A 21,073-nucleotide genomic window follows, 5' to 3' on the forward strand; every position below is an offset into this window, starting at 1 on the left:
GTGCAGCTGCCGTGCCACACGGTGATGCAGGTGCAGAGAACGTTCTCCACCGCACAGCGATGGAAGCTCCTCAGGACAGAGCTCCCAAGTCCAGCTCTCTTCAGCTTCCTGAGGAAGTAGAGACAATGGTGGGCCTTCTTTTCCAGACAAGAAGTGTTGACTCTCCAGGTGAGGTGACTGGATACATGCTCCCCCAGGTACCTGTAGCAGGAGACCACCTCCACAGCTGCTCCTCGAATGTGTCGGAGATGAAAAGGATCCTTGTTTCTTTTGAAATCCACCACCATCTCCTTGGTCTTCTTCACAATGATGCAGAGATTATTGTCTCTGCACTACTGCACCAGGTGTTCCACCTCCTCTCTGTGTTTGGACTCATCATTGTTCGTTATGCGTCCCACTACTGCTGTGTTGTCCGCAAATTTCACTATATGGCGGCTAGGCCTGTTGCAGTAAACAATAAATCAGTTAATCACGTGATAAATGAAAATTATCAACCTCATTTTCATTTATCAGCTTTATCGTGTCTCTCTCTTTCTACTGAAGACACTGGATGACAAAAGGCTCAACTCTGGTACTCTTCACTGACCCCTCCCTTTCTCTTTTCTCTTTAAAATCCATTTTAACAATCCAAAATCGCATTTTTGGATCGTTAAAAGCAGCTAAACTGAGAAGCTAAGCTAACATGCTGACTTCGGGGAAAAAAACTCCATCTTGTCGAAGCTCAAAAATTCACGGTTAAAGCCTGTTCCTTCGTGTAAAAAGTTGTTTTTCTCTGCAAAAAGATGCTGAGAACTTGTTACTGATTTTTTTTTTTTATTAAAAGCTTTGTGCGAAAAATGCTATGCTAAAGAGCTCAAACCACACCGAGCATCTGCCATTTTGAGAACCGAAGAGACAGCCCATGTCACGTCAAGGGGCCTCCCTCCTATTTTTCTTAAAAGGGACACGCTGCTTGCTCCTTCACTATCCATCCTTCAGTCTTATACTGCCATCCGGTGGTCAAAAAAAGGTACTACATGCAAAACAAATTAACGAACATTTCTTCTTAAATTTGACAACGATTACTAATTATTGTCAAATTTCAAACGGTATTATAATTTATCGCAATAATTTCTGAGACAATTACTCGCCCAGCAAAATTTGTTATCATGACAGGCCTAATTGCAGCTGGGGTGTCAGCTGGGTAGTCATATGTCAGCAGAGTGAATAGGAGGGGGCTCAGTACACAGCCCTGGGGCGAGCCAGTGCTGAGGGTGATGGAGGAGGAGACGATGTTGTGGATCCTGACAGTCTGAGGTCTGTTAGTCAGGAAGTCCAGAATCCAGTTCCCCAGTGTGAGACTCAGTCCAAGAAAGGAGAGCTTCTTCACCAGGGTCTGTGGGGTGATAGTGTTGAAGGCCGAGGAGAAATCCAGAAAGAGCAGATCGATGTAAGCATTTCTGCTCTCCAGGTGGTGAGGGCTGTGTGGACCACCAATGAGAGGGTGTCAGCAGTGGAGCCATTCCTTCTGTAGGCGTACTGATGTGGGTCCACAGTGACGTCGATGGAGTCCTTGATGTGGGTCATGACCAGCCTCTCAAAGCACTTCATGACCACCGATGTTCAGGCTATAGGTTGTAGTCATTCAGGTCTGTCACTGTAGAGCACTTGGGGACAGGGACAATAGTGGTGGACTTGAAGCAGATGGGGACAACTGCCATTGACAGTGATGTGTTGAAGATGTCCACCATCACCTCAGACAGGTGTTTGGGAATCTCATATTGTAATATTGTTTAGTTTTTATATTGTTTTAAAAGCCATTGACAGATGTACATAATTTTATTTACGCTGCAATGCATTCTGGGTAAATGACAGACATGTTGCTCCGGTGAAAGCTCCATTCAGCCTGAATGTTAATTTTGGACTTTATCTGCCGTTAAGCCAATTAATTTAAACTGGAGTGCGTTGATATTAACAGCTGTGATGCACGTTTTTGAAAATACCCATGAAAATGTTAAAATCAACTTTTCTTTGTTTTTCACCAGCCCGTGAACAATGCAGATTTCATAATTCCTGTGGAAATTGATGGAACAGTACATCAGGTAATGCCAGCGTCCTGTGTTTTCTCGTTGTTAAAAATTATCTTGTGTTTATATGCGTTTGCTATCAGGTGCTGTCTGAGCCTTAAGGGATTTGACTTTGGCTGCTCGGAGTCCGGTGACATACCTATGGGTTGGGCCTGATTCAAGTAATCCAGGATAGGTTTGTTCAGACAAGCACAGCCTGTTCTGGATGACTTGATTCAGGAACGCTGCCCTCAGACGCCAACGCCAGAAGAAAGAAAGAAAATATATACATTGAATCTCATCGAGTTCAACCTTTTTATCGCTGTGATTTATGCTGCAGCTCTTGTAGCTTCTGTTTAGCCTGACGCTGCTTGGTAACGTTTGATACATTTTTAAAGTCATGCATGAATTAAACTGGTGTCTTAGCGTTGTTTATGCTAAAGGAAAGCATTCCTGAGGTGCATATGATCTGCAGAAACATGTTGCTTTTAGAAGAAAGAGGTGAATGAGCCTGGTTTGAAGACTCTTGTGTGTTCCAGGTGTATGTCCTGAAGCGACCGCACGTCGACGAGTTCCTGAAGAGGATGGGGGAGCTGTTCGAGTGCGTTCTCTTTACTGCCAGTTTAGCTAAGGTAACAGTGAGCTAGCATGAGCTCGGTGCATGTAAACCCACAACAAACACTGACTTTAAACTGTGATGGCTGATTCATCAAAATGTTTGGAAAGAGTTGCCGCTCACAGTCCACGGTGTTTCCCCAACCATCATCTGAGGAGCCCCCCCGGGGCTCCTCAGATGATGGTCCCGGGGGGGACCATGAAGATCATGGCATGTAAGAAAATGTAAAAAGTCCGTACATGTTCACACATGACTCAATTTTCTGCAGCGTTAGAGACACCAAATGTCCCCTTTCCCCCATCATCATCATTTTTTTAACCCTCATGGACTTCTCTCGGTGAAAATCGGCTTCAAGTGTTTGTAGTTTATCATAAATATATTTTAAATATAAATATAAATAAATATATTTAAATTTAAATATATTTTAAATATATAAATATCTTCAACATTTTAAAAATGTTGGATTGTATACCTGGTTTACTGAGCATGGAATTTGTTGTTTTCAACCAGTTTGACAAGACTGTCAACAAGGAAGAGGGCCGGCAATGGAGGAGGGGTGTACCAAAGAGACCCATCTTATCACAAGCAGAACTGGTTTGTTCCACTTTCGAGTAAGCTGTTGGGGGAAGAATCAGTTTTGTTGTGCGTTTCCTCGACTGATGAAGCCTTCCAGACCGAAGGCGAAACGTTTCAGCACAAAAAAAAAGAAACTGTCCAGATGACCTGACTGAAAAATGTTGAATTTCTGAGACAGTTAATCGTCCAGCAAAATTTGTTATCATGACAGGCCTACTGTTTATTGAGAAACCTGATCACTAAAGGGAAGAATGAGTTTTTCAGTCTGTTCTACATCTGGGCAGCAGATACCCTTGTCCAGATGGAAGCAACCTGAACTCACCATGGAGTGGATGATCAGGATCTGCCAGAATCAGCCTGAACTTGTTCACTGACCTCGCCTCGTGTAGGTCAGTGAGGTTCTGTATGCCAGCAGTTTTGCTGCACATCCTGACAATTCCCGAGTTTGTTCCTGTTCTTAAATGTAAAAAGTTTAAACCAACAGATGAAGTTGAAAGTTAAAAGACTCAATAAAACATTTTCATAAAAGTAGAATCAACATTAAAACTAGGGATGCACAATATTGGAGTTTTGGCCAATATGCCGATATGTTAAAACTTCTTCGGCCATTAACTGATGCCGATACCTATATTTTATAAACGTTCTTTTGTCAAAACATAGCCCTCTTATTTAGGCTTATTTTCTACAAAAATTGTGCAACAGCTGTAAGAACTGGTGACATATTCAGTAACAGCCATATGATATGCATAGTACTTTAACTTGCATTAAATGTAAAGTGTTAAATGTTATTTATTAGCATTAGTCACCTGCGATGCTGTCTCACTTGTGGAGGCTTGTTCCAGGTTCCCAGCTGCAGTGTGGGATCCTCTGCACTCCTGTGCATGAAGGACAGCCTTTTTAAGTTCAAAGTTTTTGTCTTATCCACTGTGTCGTAAGACTAATCATGCTAACGGGGCTAACACAACATCCAAATGTCTGTGGTAAAACTCATCCAAGTGCTATCAGCTATTAGCTTCTCAATTGTAGTGATGCAGGGACAGTTTTGCTGTTAGCTTCACTACTAATTAATTATTCTTAAAGCTAGTTCAAGCACAAAGAATATTAATTGTTAATTACAACAGATTATTTTCTTTTTCGAGTTAAATTATGTGTCATGTGACCGAGATAACTGTCAGGATTGTTTAATCAGTGACATGAGACGCCATTTTATCTTTGACCCATCAGAATAAATGCGGTCATTTATTTAACAGAACCAAAATTTAACATCAAGACATGTACACGTTGATTTGCTGATCTGTTTCTGATTAATAAAAACTTGGCACGCTTTACTAATAAGACAACAGAACATTACTGTAGGCTGATTCACCTCTGAAGGCATCTAGATTACTGGCGAATAAAAGTTTAAGGGAAGGATTAGAGAAGTTGAAAGATGGATGAAGGAAGATGTATGTTTGTTGACCAGAATTGGCACGCTTCTTTCAACACCATCTCAAACCCCCGGTCCACTTAGTGCGCGACAACTCGTGACGTCTCTTTACCTTTGCAGATGATGGATCAGCTCCGGTCTAGATGTCCATATGCATGCTACCTTTACAGTGTCTCCGGTCAGGGTGGCTGGTCATCGTCAGAAGTCGTGTGATTTACTTCGTTCAACAGAACAAGCTTCCTTCAAAGTTGTAGGGCGTTATGCCCAGGTGAGTTCACAGCGAGGCGCTGTAACTCCGCTGGGATGGACGGACCCTCGTCTCACGGTCAAATCCATCAGCTATTGATTAAATCTGAAAGTTCCTTAGGAACTCTCAGGAAGACTCCATAGTCCCAAGAAAGACTCAGGAAAACTGCAGGAAGACCGCCAGAAGACTCAGAAGACTGAAAAAGACTCTAGGAAGACTGAAAGAAGACTCCAGAAGACTCTATAGTCCCAGGAAGTGTTGACTTTTAAAGAGTACTCCCTTCCGGTCACTTGGTACTTCCTGATTGGTTGAAACAACCAGCAGGGGCGGTGTTTCAGTGATGTCAGAGGGTTATTAAAAGTCAAGAGGGGATGCAGGAATGTTTAGGAACGGTTAGTACAGACAGAGAAATGTTTTGAAGAAGTGAGAAACTTTGTAGGTGCTAGCTTCTTATTTACTGTCTGCTAGGTTTAAAAACAAGACACTTCGTTCTAATAACTCGCTTTCTGACTTTTGACCGACATCCCTGACTTCTGACCAACATCACATCCACTCATTCAGACAGAAGATCAAAATGCACAATTACTTTGTAAATAGACATTTAACAAGATTTCTAATTCTAATGAGGTCTAAAAATCATTACTACCGTTTCACAGTTGATTTAAAATGAGTGGTTCACTTCAACATTTAGAAATGGTATGAACTAAAGACACTTTGATTATCAAGATATTCTAAAATAGTAATGATAATGTAAAAAAGAAGAGTGTTCTTTCAATTGATTAATTCAAGATACAATTAAATAGTCTCTTGATGAGCTATCCAAAAAAGTTCAATCTGGTCCTCTGGACATTCAAAAAAAACAAAAAACAAAACAAAGCAAAAAAATTTTTTATTTAACTATATATTTTTTTGCTTTGTTTTGTTTTTTGTTTTTTTTTTATGTCCAGAGGACCAGATTGAACTTTTTTGGATTTTTCTACCTGGATTATTGAGCATGCATCAGGATATCTTGATGAGCTAATTTGTATTTCTGGATTCAAATCAATGAAATAACAGTTCCTGTCCCATGAAGGTCTTCAGAGACAGATTGTTGTCGGAGGCCTAGTTCACTACACAATGGCGTCGGAAATGACGGCTTGTAACTCGGGTAACGTTACGTCGGAAAAATATCTTCGACTACGGACAATGTAGCGAGGCTCAACGTAGTCCATAAATCTTCGGAATCTTGACATCCTCACCAACGAAAAATAAAACTTCCACAACGCCGACATTTTGAATTTTCCTCTCCGCCGTGAGATCAGGTACGCGCACATAACGTCTTCGCATTACTCTGCTGCTGCAGGCAAAAACAGTACCTTTTATATCGGCGAGTTATTTTAATGGAATGGCTGATGTCCAATATTGAAATTTAATGCCAACATCGGCCGATACCGATACATGCCGATAATATCATGCATCCCTAATTAAAACTACTGAGCTTCCGATAAAAAATACATTCTCTGGTGGCCTTTTTTACAACGTGAGTTCACACGAGGGCCAAAGATCAGTTTGTCATCAAAAACAGTTCCCAGATATTTATATTGATGCACCACCTCACGCTGTAACGTTGGTGTTGTGCCCAGACGTTGGTGGCCTTTTTCCTTCTTCTCCTCTCTGAAGACCTCAGCTCAGTATTTCAGTCATTTTGTTTAGCATCATTTTCCTGTTGAATGAAATCATTTGGATCATTTGTCTGCAAAACACGTCCAAATCATCACCCCACCCCACCAGCATCTTGACCGGTGTTTACGTCACTCAGTCGCCTTCACTTTGACTGCAGACGTGTTGTGGTTTGTTCAGATGTGTTGTAATATGAAAGAATTTTAAATCCACGTTGGATTTGTCTTTGTGTCAGTACGCAGACCCCGTCTCCGATCTCCTGGACAAGTGGGGTGCGTTTCGCTGCCGCCTCTTTAGGGAGTCATGTGTCTTCCACCGAGGTAATTACGTCAAGGACCTGAGCCGCCTGGGTCGCGACCTCAACAAAGTCATCATTGTAGACAACTCCCCCGCCTCCTACATCTTCCACCCCGACAACGCGGTGAGTTTTTTGGATGTTAAAATGGGTTTGGTTTAGTTAGTGTGGATGCTAAATTTATTTATTTTTTTTTAAACAAGGTGCCCGTGGCCTCATGGTTCGATGACATGTCTGACACGGAGCTGCTGGACCTCATCCCGTTTTTTGAGAGGCTGAGCAAAGTGGATAACGTCTACACAGTCTTGAAGCAACAAGGGCCTACCAGCTAACGCCGCTCGGCCCGTCGCCTCAGCTCCGAACAAATCTTTGTTCAACGATAAAGGAAAATGGAAATTCAGCGATGCTCCAGCTATCACTGCCAGCCAGAACTCAGGCTGTGGACAGAGCCTCTACCCCCCACCCCCCAAAAAGCATCAAACCAAGCCTTTACTTGGGCATCTTGAGTGATTCTTGACCTGGTCAAACCTGGTCTGACATGAACCAGCTGATGTGAGGGTGAAAGGATAAATGTTTGAAGACATTTCTGCAGAGGCCAGAAGCCACGAACCCCCCACCCCACTGGGCACAGCTTGGAAAGCAGATCTCTTCATGGTGCGGTCCCGGAAACTGATTTTGGAAACGTTTACGTGTAAACACGTTTGATCGGTCATTGAAATGACGAATGTGCGCTGCGGATTCTTAACGTCTTTTAAAACATTTAGCATAATTACGCCCTTGCTTTGTAAGATGGCACACTATTGGTCTGGAGTCAAAAAAAAAAACATTTTGTTCTTTAAATCTCATTTCAGAGATATTTTTTTTGACAATGTAATCAAGTATTTTTGAAAAAAGTCTTGACAGTGTTATTGAGTAGCAATTCTTAAGAATAAATAAATTACAGCTAGGGCTGTAATCAAGAGTTAATGAAAATACGGAATTGATTGGACAGCACTTTACATGTTTGATGTGTAGTCTATAGTGCAAGGACCGTTTTTACAATACAGTAGTCCCTCGCTACTTCACGGTTCGACTTTCGCGGACTCACTCTTTTGCGATTTTTCAAATTGAGATTGAACATGACACAATTGGCTGATTGATGGACGAGCCATGGATTGTTTATTGAAAATAAATAATTTGAAATGATTTGGCACCTGTGTGCAGCCCACAGGTGCAGGGAGAAGCTCCCCTCCTGCAGCCTGTCATGATCTCCACTCTCAGCCTCCTGCGTCTCTCTGCCACGCCCACATTTCTCCTCTGTGCTGCATCTGCTGCATGAAGGGTTAACCCTTTGCTGTCCTGCTGCGCTTTTCTTCTCTTGTACCACTATCCCTACTTTGCGGTTTTTCACTTATCGCGGAGGGCCTGGAACCTAACGCTTGCGATAAACGAGGGACTACTGTACAATAGAATTATCTACTTATATTTTTACAATCAATCCACCAAGATTTAAAGAAGCCAAGCCCCGTGACTGGTGCCCCCAAAAACCTGACACTAACTTGTTCTCGTTAAGAGCAGGTTTTTAATAACGCTTTAAAGCACTTTCCTGTCAAACGTTTCCTCGACTCCTCCAGGTAAGAGGACCTCAACTGTCTTCCAGAAAAAATCTAAAGGAGTCAGTCGCTGTTGGTGATCAGAGGTGTGATTTGTTCCTTGTTGTACAAACTGTTTCCTGCATCTGAGAGTCAGTTGTGAGCAGAAGGAACGCTCTTTGTCTTCTCAGTTTGGATATTTTCCTCCCTGAGTGGTACTCGTAGGTTGGAAACGGGTTCGGTTCTAAATTAGTCTTGGAGCAAATTATGTTCAGATTTAGGTGTAAAATTCACCGTCAACACTATTAATAAACATCTATACGATGCAAATGCTCTACTTCTGTATTGTTTGTAATTACTTGCTGAGAATTAGTGTTTTTTGGGGACGTAAATTATGTAATTTGAACTCCGTATTCTAGTGAAGCCGCAGTAACATTTAAAAGATCAGAAGCAAAATCAATAATATAGATGCTTTTTTTTTTTGTTTGTTTGTTGTAACACGTGCGTTTGTGATGTTAAAGCCACATGTTCTGTACTCGTGATGCTCACAGCACTTTTACGTGCCGGCTGTCGGCTTTTATCATATAAGGGTCGACAGATTGACGTTTTTCGCTTACAGTTTACGATTTATTGAAATCTGCGATGTTGATATTGTAAAACTGATCGATTTTTGATGCAGCGCCCTACTTTTTAATATTTGACAACTGAAACGTAGCAGGATTTTTACACCTCATGGCCAAAGGCATTCTGGGAAATGTAGGAAAGGCCCTTTGTCACATTAAAAGATATGTGAGATGATTTAGAGCTGGATTTTAAAAAAAATATATATTTTACAATCGCATCTTGTTTTTTGTTTTTTTCCTCGTATTGGTGAATTTTAATTCAGCTGAGATAAAAGCAATATGCCTCTCTTGTTTGCGATATGACAATGTCTTGTGTTGACACTGATGAATGAAACCGCTGGGCTACGTTATTTATAAAATGTTTCCAGGCTTCCCACGGAGCAGGGAACATGTTAACTCTACCCTCTTTAAGAGCTATAGCATTATTTTTATATGTTAAACAAATTCTTGTCAATCAAAATTTGCCTTTTGTGGTTGAATAATACTGTTTTTATCTATATAGTTTTTCTGCCCAAGAGTGGTCCTGATAAAATATTTATAGTTTAATTTTCCTTTTGAAAGGTTTTGTGCAAGAACTAGTGCCATATTAGTAATTAGGATCTAAACGACCAGAAAAAAACTTTCTTGTAAGCCATTGACACATCTTGGTTAGATTTGCTGTTTTAAGTTTATTGGCAGAAGCAAAGTATTTATAGGAACGCTCATTTTGTCATCTGATTACTTTTATAACAAGTATCGTGTGTGGCCCATTCGCTGATACTGTACTTCTTACACATTAATAGATTTGTATATGACGTTTTGCACAGTAATAAAGCAAGCAAATTTGATTAATATATTGGAATATTCATTGTACTCTGTACTCTCGATTCAATAGATGTAACCTGATTTTTGGCTTTTGTTGTTTCCTCATACCAAATGATGTATGGACTGTATGTAACGTTGCCATTTGTTTCCCATAAATGCTAAGTGACGTGTCCTAGCTCCGGTTTTGTGTGCACATCTTTTGAAATTATTTTAGCTGAACAAGATTTGCAGGTAATCGACATTTGCATCAGGCATCACTAAAATACAGAGGTGTGTTACGACTGCATGCATTGCGTAAAGAAGTACGAGTTTAGTGTACTTTGTCTTTTTTTAAGTACTAATTCCAATCTGGTTTTACTCGAGTATGTTTTATTTCATTTTGTTTACATAGTTACATTTGAAATCCCGTTGGGTGATAACGAGCCATACAGAAGGAGTTTGATGTTAAATAAACCCATTATATAGATATATATTGCATATATGTAGACTGTGTATCTCTGCCCACTTGGTGCACCATTTCTGTTCTGTCAGACGTACAATAATTATCGTATTCCCCTCCATCCATCCATCCATCCATCCATTCTGCTTGTTCTGAAGTCGGGTCACGGGGGCAGCAGCTTGAGCAAGGAGGCCCAGACATCTCTTTCCACAGCCAGCTCTTCTGGGAGGATTCCAAGGCGTTCCCAGGCCAACCGAGAGTCTCCAGCATGTCCTGGGCAGTGGCGGTTCCTGATTTTGTTTTCCTTGGGGGGGGGGGGGGGGGCTACCATCTACTGGTCAAAAAAAGGTACTACACAGAAGGGAAGAAGCGTTTCTTCTTAAATTTGATACCAAGTTATATTTGTCCATGAAACCCAGTGAATCCAATCAGTTACTCAGACTACAAGCATGTCTTAAAGACAAAAACCTGGATGGCCATAAATTTTCTCTTTTTGAACACAGACAAAATGGGTTTTAGTTTTTGGACCTGAACATAAGAATACATTTTTCAGTCTTTCGCCCTCCTTGAATGGCATTAATCTGGCCTCCAGCTGTAGTGTTAAAAATCTTGGTGTTATTTTTGATCAGGACATGTCTTTTATCCCCCACATTAAAAATGTTACTAGAACTGCCTTCTTCCACCTTTGTAATGGCACTAAAATTAGAAACATCTAAAAATGATGCGGAAAAACTGGTCCATGCATTTGTCACGTCTAGACTGGACTATTGCAATGGTTTATTATCTGGGTGTCCAAATACTTCTTTAAAAAGTCTTCAGTTGATCCAAAATACTGCTGCCAGAGTCTTAACTGGAGTTAGTAGGAGAGGTCATATCTCTCCAGTTTTAGCTTCTCTCCACTGGCTCCCTATTAAGTCCAGAACTAAATTCAAAATTTACTTCTAACCTACAAAGCTCTCAACAACCTAGCTCCATCTTATATTACAGATCTTATTGTTCCATATTTTTCTAACAGAGCACTTCACTCTCAGATTGCAGGTTTACTTGCGGTTCCTAGAGTTTCCAAAAGCAGAATGGGAGGCAGATCTTTCAGTTAGCAGGCTCCTCTCTTGTGGAACCAACTTCCAGTTTCTGTCTGTAAGGCTGACACATTGTCCAGTTTTAAAACTGGGCTTAAGACTTTCCTTTTTGATAAATTCTATAGTTAGGACTGGCCTGTTATGCTGCTATAGTCTTAGACTACTGGAGGACAAATTGACCTCATTTCTTAAAATGAATAGATATAAATAAATGTGTGGCATGGAGGCTGCACAGCTGCAGAAAGAAAAGCTTTGCAGAGAGTGGTGAAGGCTGCACAGAAGTCTGTTGGTGTCACCCTCCCCACTATCACAGACATCTACACCTCCAGATGCAGGAAGAGGGCCACCTGCATCATGAAGGACCCCACTCGGGACCGCGAACACGGGTGAGGACGTCGCTCCATGAGCTAAAGTTAGGTTGTCCTTGAGTAGTTTTAACTGTTTGCGCAGCTGAAAGAGGACTTTAAGGTCTGGATTGGAATCCAGTTCGCCTATCGATGGAGTGTATTTGTCTGGGTCAGTCAGATACAGTATCATCAAGTTAATTGCAGGATCCAACTTCTGAAGTTGGATAATGTCTGGGTCAGTTGAAAATGATTTTTCATATTTTAAAAGAACTTGGCGAAGTTTGTCCCTTTCTTCATCAGATGTCAGAGCGTTGGCTTGGGCGACCACCTGTTCAATCTGTGATGAGACTGATAAGGGTTCTTGCTCTTTGGGGAGCTCCAACGAATCCCTTTCTGAGTCGTCGGACCTGTCTATGGGTAAGACACCATAGGTTTTAGGTCCTTGGTCGACGTCATCGGTTGAGAAAAGAACTATGGCCTGTGTTGGTTTTGTGAACCATACTGGCCCAGCTTCTTGACTCGGTACCAGGTTATCTGGGAGTCCTCCCAGAAATGGAATGCCTAGTTCAAAATCATGAAAATCAGTGGAAATCAACCATCCTAGCATAGTGTTTTTTGGGATCATCACCTCATCCGTGCCTGTGTTACACACATCAATAGATGTGGTCCTGGAGTCAAGGCTCACTTGGTTCGTGGCTTCCACGGACAGTCCCAAGTTGAAAAACGCAGGAGAAGGTTGAAAATATGCCTGTTTATGGCTAATAGCTTGTCCAGCTATGATGTGGATTCGCACCATTAGGTTAATCACCTGAGGTGGTACTGTGGTGGTTTGGTTGCTAGCAACCTGGCAGGCCTCTGGAATGGTCTGCCCAGCCTTAAGGTTTGCTGTGTCTAGCACAGGAGGATCCTTTGTGGCTGGTTTTAGGGACCACAGCACCTTGTTGATGGTGTCCACATGGACACCCAACCTTACCAAAATGTCAGAGCCTATGTAGGATGCATGTGGTAAGTTTTGGATCACGAGAAACGGGTGAACCAGTTCTCGTTGGTTCCAGTTCAGTTTTAGGTTAATGACTCCTTCAGCGGTCATTACCTGTGAACTATTGGGAACTAAGGGAAAGCGGAAAGCTTTTTTAATTAGTTCTAGACCCACGTGTTTGTGAACCAAGGTTTCATAGAAAGCTCGGTTAATTGCTGATTTATCTGTCCACAGAGACAGAACAGCATCGTTGGTGTGGGACCCTTGGATCTCTACACCTTTAACTACCAGTGGTAGGTAGTGTTCGGTGGACTCTGACTGCTCCAGCTCACAGAGGAGGCTGTCTTGTTGGGTCAGAGTTTGGACCACCGGGTGGGTCTCTTTGGTTTCACATGATTTCAAAGGAATACTCACCAGGCTCATGTCCTCGGCTGAGGAGTCCTTTGTGCCCTCCGCGGTACCTGCCGTTAAGCAGTCTGTGTTACAGACTGCCAATTCTATTGGCAGTGGTTTGCTCACCTTTGCCCACATAGTTTGATCACCATAATCTATAATTGCGTCGAAGTGATTTATAAAATCCTGGCCAACCAAAAATGGGAATGAGTCAACACTAGACACGTGTACCGGGTGGTATAGTGTCATTCTGCCAATCTGCATGTGAACCATTGCTATAGCTGTCAGGGTTGTCCTCTTCTCTGAGAGACCCTGCATTTCTATAGCACATTCTGTGAGAGGTATTATCCTGTCAGCACCGGCAGCGGCTGACCTCAGCTCCTCGAACAGTCTAGCTGACATAATTGTTATGTCCGCCCCACCGTCCAGAAGTGCTTCATGTGTGAGGACACCTTCGAGCGTTACTGACAGGTACGCCTTCTTGGCGACCCCCCTTCTGATAAAGTTACACAGAAACCTCTTAGGTTTTTTCTGACATTTCTTCACACGTTCAGCCTTGTCCGTGTAATCTTGGTTTGTCTGAACCGTCAGCACAGCAGTAGCTGTTTCTGAGTGTTCAGCTTGCGATGACTCGTCATCGTTTGTGTGTGAGTTTACCCCCCCTTCTTCCGATGAGGGGTTGTTGGAGGCAACAACAACAATGTCTTGGTGTGTTCCACCGACATCTGTGATGTTGTCTTTCGCGCCCTCAGATGTAATAGTGATTACATCACTGCATAGTGCTCCAGGTTGGTTTCCCGTGTCAGTGTGTTTCAAAGTTTCTAACAACCTGCGTAGTTTCTCTGTCTCTTCCGAGCTCAGAGGTGTAGGGCCTTGTTTCTGGAACCTTTGTGATTTTTTCGCCTCGGTTCGTTTCGTCCGAGGTGGGGGAGGGTTAGGTACGTCTTTTGGGGGTTCCTTTTCGGACTTCCCCTGATAATATGGGTCACCTTGGTTCCCATATCTTTGCGTCCTATGCACACCCCATTTACGATAATCACGTTCATCCTCTGAAAGAGGAGCTTTTTTGTCCCAGCGTGCACCTTCATGACGCGGTTTGTTAGTTTGAAAAGACTGCTTTTTCTCGCCTTTTTTAGGAGGAGGAGGCGATACACGCCGTCCTTCCAGTTCTAGCGAGTGGGGTTTAACCTTTACACCAGGAAACACCTCTATGGGCGTCTTAGCATGAGAACATGCCTCAAACACATTCACAGCACACTGTTTAATCTCATTGATGGATTTTTCTTTGAAATTAGCCATCATCTTTACTGACGTCTTAATGTCAGTGTGGAGATTTTTGCTGAAAACAAATTTAAAACCTTCTTCCTCCTCCATTCCGGTTTCATTTCTGTAACCAAAATAAGCTTGGAAGATTCTTTTGTAATAAACCTTTGGATGTTCATGCTTCCCTTGCGTGACCTTGTCAGCAGCTGGGAAACCAGCAGGTCCCGTGCAGGGGTCGTATTCCCTGATCAAAGCTTCACACAGAAGGTTGTAATCCCTTCTCGTGGCATCGGGTTGACGCTCGATGAAGGTGAACACCTCTCTGTCCGAAGTGAGCCTTATCAGACTGATTTTATCCTCAACCGTAGCATTAGGATAACCACTCAGTCTGAAATCAAGGTCATTTAGATACGCTTTTGTACCAGTAGAACCCATTGGGCCAGGTACAAAGCGTTGTACATATTTTGAGATTTTTTGCAAATCCGAAATTGAGAGCAAAGGCTGTATTATCGGTATCGTAGGAACCAAAATAGCACGTGGAGGTGTGTCTCTACACACATGTGGAGGTGGCAGAATGGGATTAAGAGCAGGAGGTGCACCAAAATTCTTCTGAGGTGATTGTGGGTGACCTGGACTCTGACCTTGGTCATCTTTGAGTTCCAGACAAGCTCGCCCCACGTCAGAAATCTTATTTGCTGCTGCAGCTAGTTTCTCCTCACAGGCTTTTAAGCGTTCCTGTGATGTTTGACATTCACTTTGTAAACGCACGCCTTGTTGGACTAACGCCTCCTTTTCCAATCTGCATTCGTTCAGAGCTTCTGATGTGAGCTGCAACTTTTGTTGTAGCGCATCGTTGTTTGAACACAGTGCTTGGTACGTAATCTCTCTTACCTTTATGTTCTCCTCATATGAGTGAGCTTGTAATGACAGCTGAGCTCGTGAGAGCTCTCTGTCACATTGTACCTCATTTGCACGGGTCTCCTGATCAAAGTTAGACTGTGCCATGTGTTCGAGGTACTCCTCTCTTTCGCTGTTGAACCTTATTGCAAGGTCATCAGCCTTGTTTACCACAGCATAGAATGATGCTTTCAATAAGAGCGCCAATTTAGCCAGCTTGTCATAGCTTGACTTTGTTCTGTCTGTAGAGGTCACACTCTCTGCAACCACCTTCAGCTCGTCCAATAACTCTTCTGAGTTCATGCTGTCCACCTGTTCACCATATGGATGTAAGGATTCTGTGAGCAGCGTCAACACTCCCTCTAACCAGTCCTTCATCTCACAAGGATCAAAATCCTTTTCTGACACACCTGCCATGGTTATTCACTGTTCAGCACTTATCTGGTTAAACAGTTGCCAACTTCAGATTATTTTAACAGGTAAATATTTGTATTCAAGTGTCATGTGAGTTTCACACACTTTTTAGCTCTGGGTTCACTCAACAGTACTGTGTAAGCCACTTCTTCAAATGAATGGGCACCTATTTTTAGGTTTTACCCCAATGCATGAATATTTTTAAGTAAATGCCTCTTTCTGGCAGTGTTACTTAATGTGCTTAAATCAAACAGATACAAGAACCAGGCCTCTCAGTGTTATTTACTTCTAAAGCACTTAACATTAAATAAACCTGCAATTTTTCTAAAAGTCTCACGGCAACTTTAGTTTTTAAACGCTTTTTAAGCAGTTTCATTTACCAGAATTTGCTATTTAAAACAGTTACTCATAAACCAGGTCGTGTTAACGAAAAGAAAATATGAGAGGAATTATCAGTCTCCTCTTTAAGGAAAACTGTTATACTCCTCTTTCAACAGCAGGTGGCGGTGTAAGCTTATTTATGCCAGCAGGAGTCTATGACAACTTCCTGTGGATCGTTCCGTTGACATCCGGTTGTTAGCCGTTAGCTTAATTAGCATCGGCCGAAAATCGGTCACATCAGCGTTTTCTGAACGGATTCAAAGCTTAAACGTGGCGTCGCTTTAACAAGCACGTCTATCTGCATGAACACATGAGTTTTGTGGGAACAGTGGCAGCTCCATTTAGCGATTTTAAACACAGTGGAGGCTTCGGTTGAACCGAGACTCATTTCCGGGGTCACGTGACTGAATCAACCAATGATCAGAGCAGCAGCGGGGGTGGGTTTTATAACCTGACATCAGAGGAAGTGACGACAGACACGTCACTCGTCTCTCCAGCGAATCAGAGCTACCCAAACAGCGGTTTTCAACCAATCACTGCTCGTTATTCTAGCTAGCTGTTAGCTTTATCCTGAAAAGTCTGGTAAACTTTTTGTCCATTAACTTCTCAAAATGCACAGTTTCACTGTTACAGATGTAACGAAGCAATTTTAACAGTGGCCTGAGCCAGTGCCCAGTTTCAAAACAGCAGTTTATCCATTCAAAACACGACTCGTTCAAAAGAATCTGAACCGAGTCCGACAGCCGAAACGGGTCAGAACCCCCGTCCCTCTCTGCGACAGTTTAACAGAATAAAGCGTTTTACCACAAACCCAGCTTCAGTTACACAACAGATGTACAAATTTCAGTTTTTAAATGAACACATTGATATTACTTTCAGCTCTAAAACAGTGTTGTTCTTAGAACACCAACTTGTCCGAGCCGTTCTCTAGAACTGAACCACACAGCTGATAGATTAGAAAGCTGCACTTTTCATGCCAACATTCAGTTCACGTATTAACACAGACTCCATCACATTTAACTCACGCCTCTTCAAACATTCGTACGGCCACGAAATGTCCAAATGGCGGATATCGGGTCACGAGAAGCTCTTTAGAGACCTGTACCGGGCCACCAGAATGTAATGAAATAATACCTGTCTGATATTATACATAATTTAAACGGATTCTTTCATTTTTCTGGACTGAGTACTATCGTGCCTTGAATGATTAAATGTGGACGGAAACGTGTTTTATCTTTGACTCACCAACAACAGTGGGTCGTTTATTTAAAAACGATTTAAACACATCACACATTTACAATAATTGGCAGATTGATTACAATAACACAGCTTAATTAATGAGCTTTACAATGAGAAAATCATACGGCCATGATTTCCTCACCTGCAGCTTTTGAAACCAACAGACATTTCTGAAAATATCTGGATTAATTACTGGCAGATAGAAGAGTTTTAAAGATGGGAAAATGAAGTTTAAATGGAGAGAGGTGGGTGAGGGAATATGTCTATTATAACCAGAAACAACACGCTCCTTTGGACCCAGCTTAACCCACGGTACACTTCGCAGTTGAAGATCGACTCTTTACCTTTGCAGGCGATAGTTCGGCCTCGGTGTAGAGTTGCTTTTCAACGCTTTTCAGCGTCTCCGTAAGGATAGCAGAGACCTCAGGAGTCATGAGATCATCACTGAACAGACTTCCTCATTGTTCAGAGCTTTCGTCGGGTAGAGCCACAGCGAGACGTCGTGGCATCGACGGACTCTCGTCACTCCATTAGAAACTTCTCTGGAACTTGTTCTGCTCGGAACTTTGTTCTGCTTGGAACTAGGAAGTGTCGACCCTTTTAAAGAGGTCACTTCCGGTTCCTCTGAGAACTTCCTGATTGGTTGAAAGAACCAAAAGGGGTGTGATTTTAGTGACGTCAGAGGTTATTACAAGTCAGAAAAACAGCGGAATGTTTTTGGAACAGACGGAGAAATGTTTTTGAAACAGACAGAGAAATGTTTAGGCGAGATGGCAGAAAGCAGGTGCCAGTCTCCTTCTATCTATCTGAAAAAGTTAAACATGACATTTCGTTCCAATAAACATGTTTTTGACCGTTCCTTCACTTTTGACCGACTCACTACTTCTCATTTCAGACAGAAATCTAACTTTGCATAAGCAACTAAAAAATCATTGTTACTGTTTTACAGTTAATAAAATTGATTAGTTCACTACAACATCTAAAATGGTTTGAACTAAGACACTTTGATTATCAACATTTGTAAAATAGTAATGATAATAAAAAGAGAGTGTTCTTTCACTTGATTTTCAAGAAAGAAAGTCTCAGGATGGGTGAACCTGTATTTCTGGATTCAAATCAATGAAATGACAGTTTCTGAACCTCCTACTTTTAACACCATTCCGTCATCCCCACCCCCATCTCGGGTGGTAGGGGCAGACCTTCACCAATTTGCACCACCAACCACACAAGAGAGACCATTGATACTGTCTCTTTCAATGGCTGATTTGCAAAAAATCTCAAAATATGTACAACGCTTTGTACCTGGACCGATGGGTTCATCTGGAACAAAAGCGTATCTCAGAGATCTTGAGTTCAGATTGAGAGGTTATCCTAATGCTACGGTTGAGGATAAAATCAGTCTGATACGGCTCACTTCGGACAGAGAGGTGTTCACCTTCATCGAGCGTCTACCTGATGCAACGAGAAGGGATTACAACCTTCTGTGTGAAGCTTTGATCAGAGAGTACGACTCCTGCATGGGACCTGCTGGTTTCCCAGCTGCAGACAAGGTCACGCAGGGTAAAACTGAACATCCAAGAGTTTATTACAAAAGAATCTTCCAAGCTTATTTTGGTAACAGAAATGAAACCGGAATGGAGGAAGAGGAAGGTTTTAAGTTTGTTTTCAGCAAAAATCTCCACACTGATTTTAGGCGATCAGTACAAATGATGGCAAATTTCAGAGAAAAATCCATCAGTGAGATTAGACAGTGTGCTGTGAATGTGTTTGAGGCATGCCCTCATGCTAAGACGCCCATTGAAGTGTTTCCTAGTGTAAAGGTTAAACCCCTCCCTCTTGAACTGGAAGGACGACGTGCCTCGCCGCCTCCTCCTAAGAAAGTTGAGAGAAAACAGTCTTTTCAAACTAACAAACCACGTCCTGAAGGTGCACGCTGGGACAGAAAAGCTCCTCTTTCAGAGGATGACAGTGATTATCGAAAAAGGGGTGAGCGTAGGACGCAAAGATATGGGAATCCATATCATCAGGGGCAGTACGTAAGGGAACCCCCAAAGACGTACCTGACCGTCCCCCACCTCGGCCGAAACGAACCGAGGCGAAAAAATCACAAAAGTTCCAGAAACAAGGCCCTACACCTCTGAGCTCGGAAGAGACAGAGAAAATACGCAGGTTGTTAGAAACTTTGAAACACACTGACACGGGAACCCAACCAGGAGCACTATGCAGTAATGTAATCCCTATTACATCTGAGGGCGCGAATGACAACATTACAGATGTTGGTGGAACACATCAAGACATTGCTGTTGTTGCCTCGAACAACCCCTCATCAGAGGAAGGGGGGGTAAACACACACACAAACGATGACGAGTCATCGCAAGCTGAACACTCAGAAACAGCTACTGCTGTGCTGACGGTTCAGACAAACCAAGATTACACAGATAAGGCTGAACGCGTGAAGAAGCGTCAGAAAAAACCCAAAAGGTTTCTGTGTAACTTTATCAGAAGGGGGGTCGCCAAAAAGGCGTACCTGTCGGTAACACTCGAAGGTGTCCTCACACACGAAGCACTCTTGGACGGTGGGGCAGACATAACAATTATGTCAGCTAAACTGTTCGAGGAGCTGAGGACGGCCGCTGCCAGTGTTAACAGGATAATATCTCTCTCTGAATGTGCTATAGAAATGCAGGGTCTCTCAGAGGTGAAAACAACCCTGACAGCTATAGCAATGGTTCACATGCAGATTGGCGAAATGACACTGTACCACCCAGTACACGTGTCTCGTGTTGACTCATTCCCATTTTTGGTTGGCCAGGATTTTATAAATCGCTTCGACGCGATTATAGATTATGGTGATCAAACAATGTGGACAACAGTGAGCAAACCACTGCCAATAGATACGCCTCCGGAGTGTGACACAGACTGCCCAACAGCAGGTACCGCGGAAGGCGCACAGGACTCCTCAGCCGAGGACACGAGCCCGGTGAGTACTCCTCTGACATCATGTGAAACCAAAGAGACCCACCCAGTGGTCCAAACTCTGACCCAACAAGACAGCCTCCTCTGTGAGCTGGAGCAGTCAGAGTCCACCGAACACTACCTACCACTGGTAGTTAAAGGTGTAGAGATCCAAGGGTCCCACACCAACGATGCTGTTCTGTCTCTGTGGACAGATAAATCAGCAATTAACCGAGCTTTCTATGAAACCTTGGTTCACAAACACGTTGGCCTAGAACTAATTAAAAAAGCTTTCCGCGTTCCATTAGTTCCCAATAGTTCACAGGTAATGACCGCAGAAGGAGTCATTAACCTAAAACTGAACTGGAACCAACGAGAACTGGTTCACCCGTTTCTCGTTATCCAAAACTTACCACATGCATCCTACATAGGCTCTGACATTTTGGTAAGGTTAGGTGTCCACGTGGACACCATCAACAAGGTGCTGTGGTCCCTAAAACCAGCCACAGAGGATCCTCCTGTGCTAGACACAGCGAGCCTCAAGGCTGGGCAGACCATTCCAGAGGCCTGCCAAGTTGCTAGCAACCAAACCACCACAGTACCACCTCAGGTGATTAACCTAATGGTGCGAATCCACATCATAGCTGGACAAGCTATTAGCCATAAACAGGCATATTTTCAACCCTCTCCTGCATTTTTCAACTTGGGACTGTCCGTGGAAGCCACGAACCAGGTGAATCTTGACTCCAGGACCACATCTATTGCTGTGTGTAACACGGGCATGGATGAGGTGCTGATCCCAAAAAACACTATGCTAGGATGGTT

The 21,073-nt window shown here is 42.8% G+C and overlaps 1 protein-coding gene across 1 annotated transcript in view; it reads left to right on the top strand.

Moving 5' to 3' along the window:
- The window catches only part of ctdsp1 (CTD (carboxy-terminal domain, RNA polymerase II, polypeptide A) small phosphatase 1), a 67,192-nt gene extending 59,342 nt beyond the window's left edge, over nt 1-7,850 (top strand). Inside the window, exons 4-7 of the mRNA XM_037696312.1 lie at nt 2,025-2,081; nt 2,585-2,677; nt 6,805-6,990; nt 7,068-7,850. Coding sequence (XP_037552240.1) covers nt 2,025-2,081; nt 2,585-2,677; nt 6,805-6,990; nt 7,068-7,196 — 465 coding nt within the window. The 3' untranslated portion in view covers nt 7,197-7,850. The remainder of the gene's footprint in view (nt 1-2,024; nt 2,082-2,584; nt 2,678-6,804; nt 6,991-7,067) is intronic.
- Nucleotides 7,851-21,073: the final 13,223 nt, after the last annotated feature.

This window comes from Nematolebias whitei, chromosome 23 (assembly GCF_014905685.2).
Source record: "Nematolebias whitei isolate Nwh7 chromosome 23, NemWhi1, whole genome shotgun sequence".
NCBI lineage: Eukaryota > Metazoa > Chordata > Actinopteri > Cyprinodontiformes > Rivulidae > Nematolebias > Nematolebias whitei.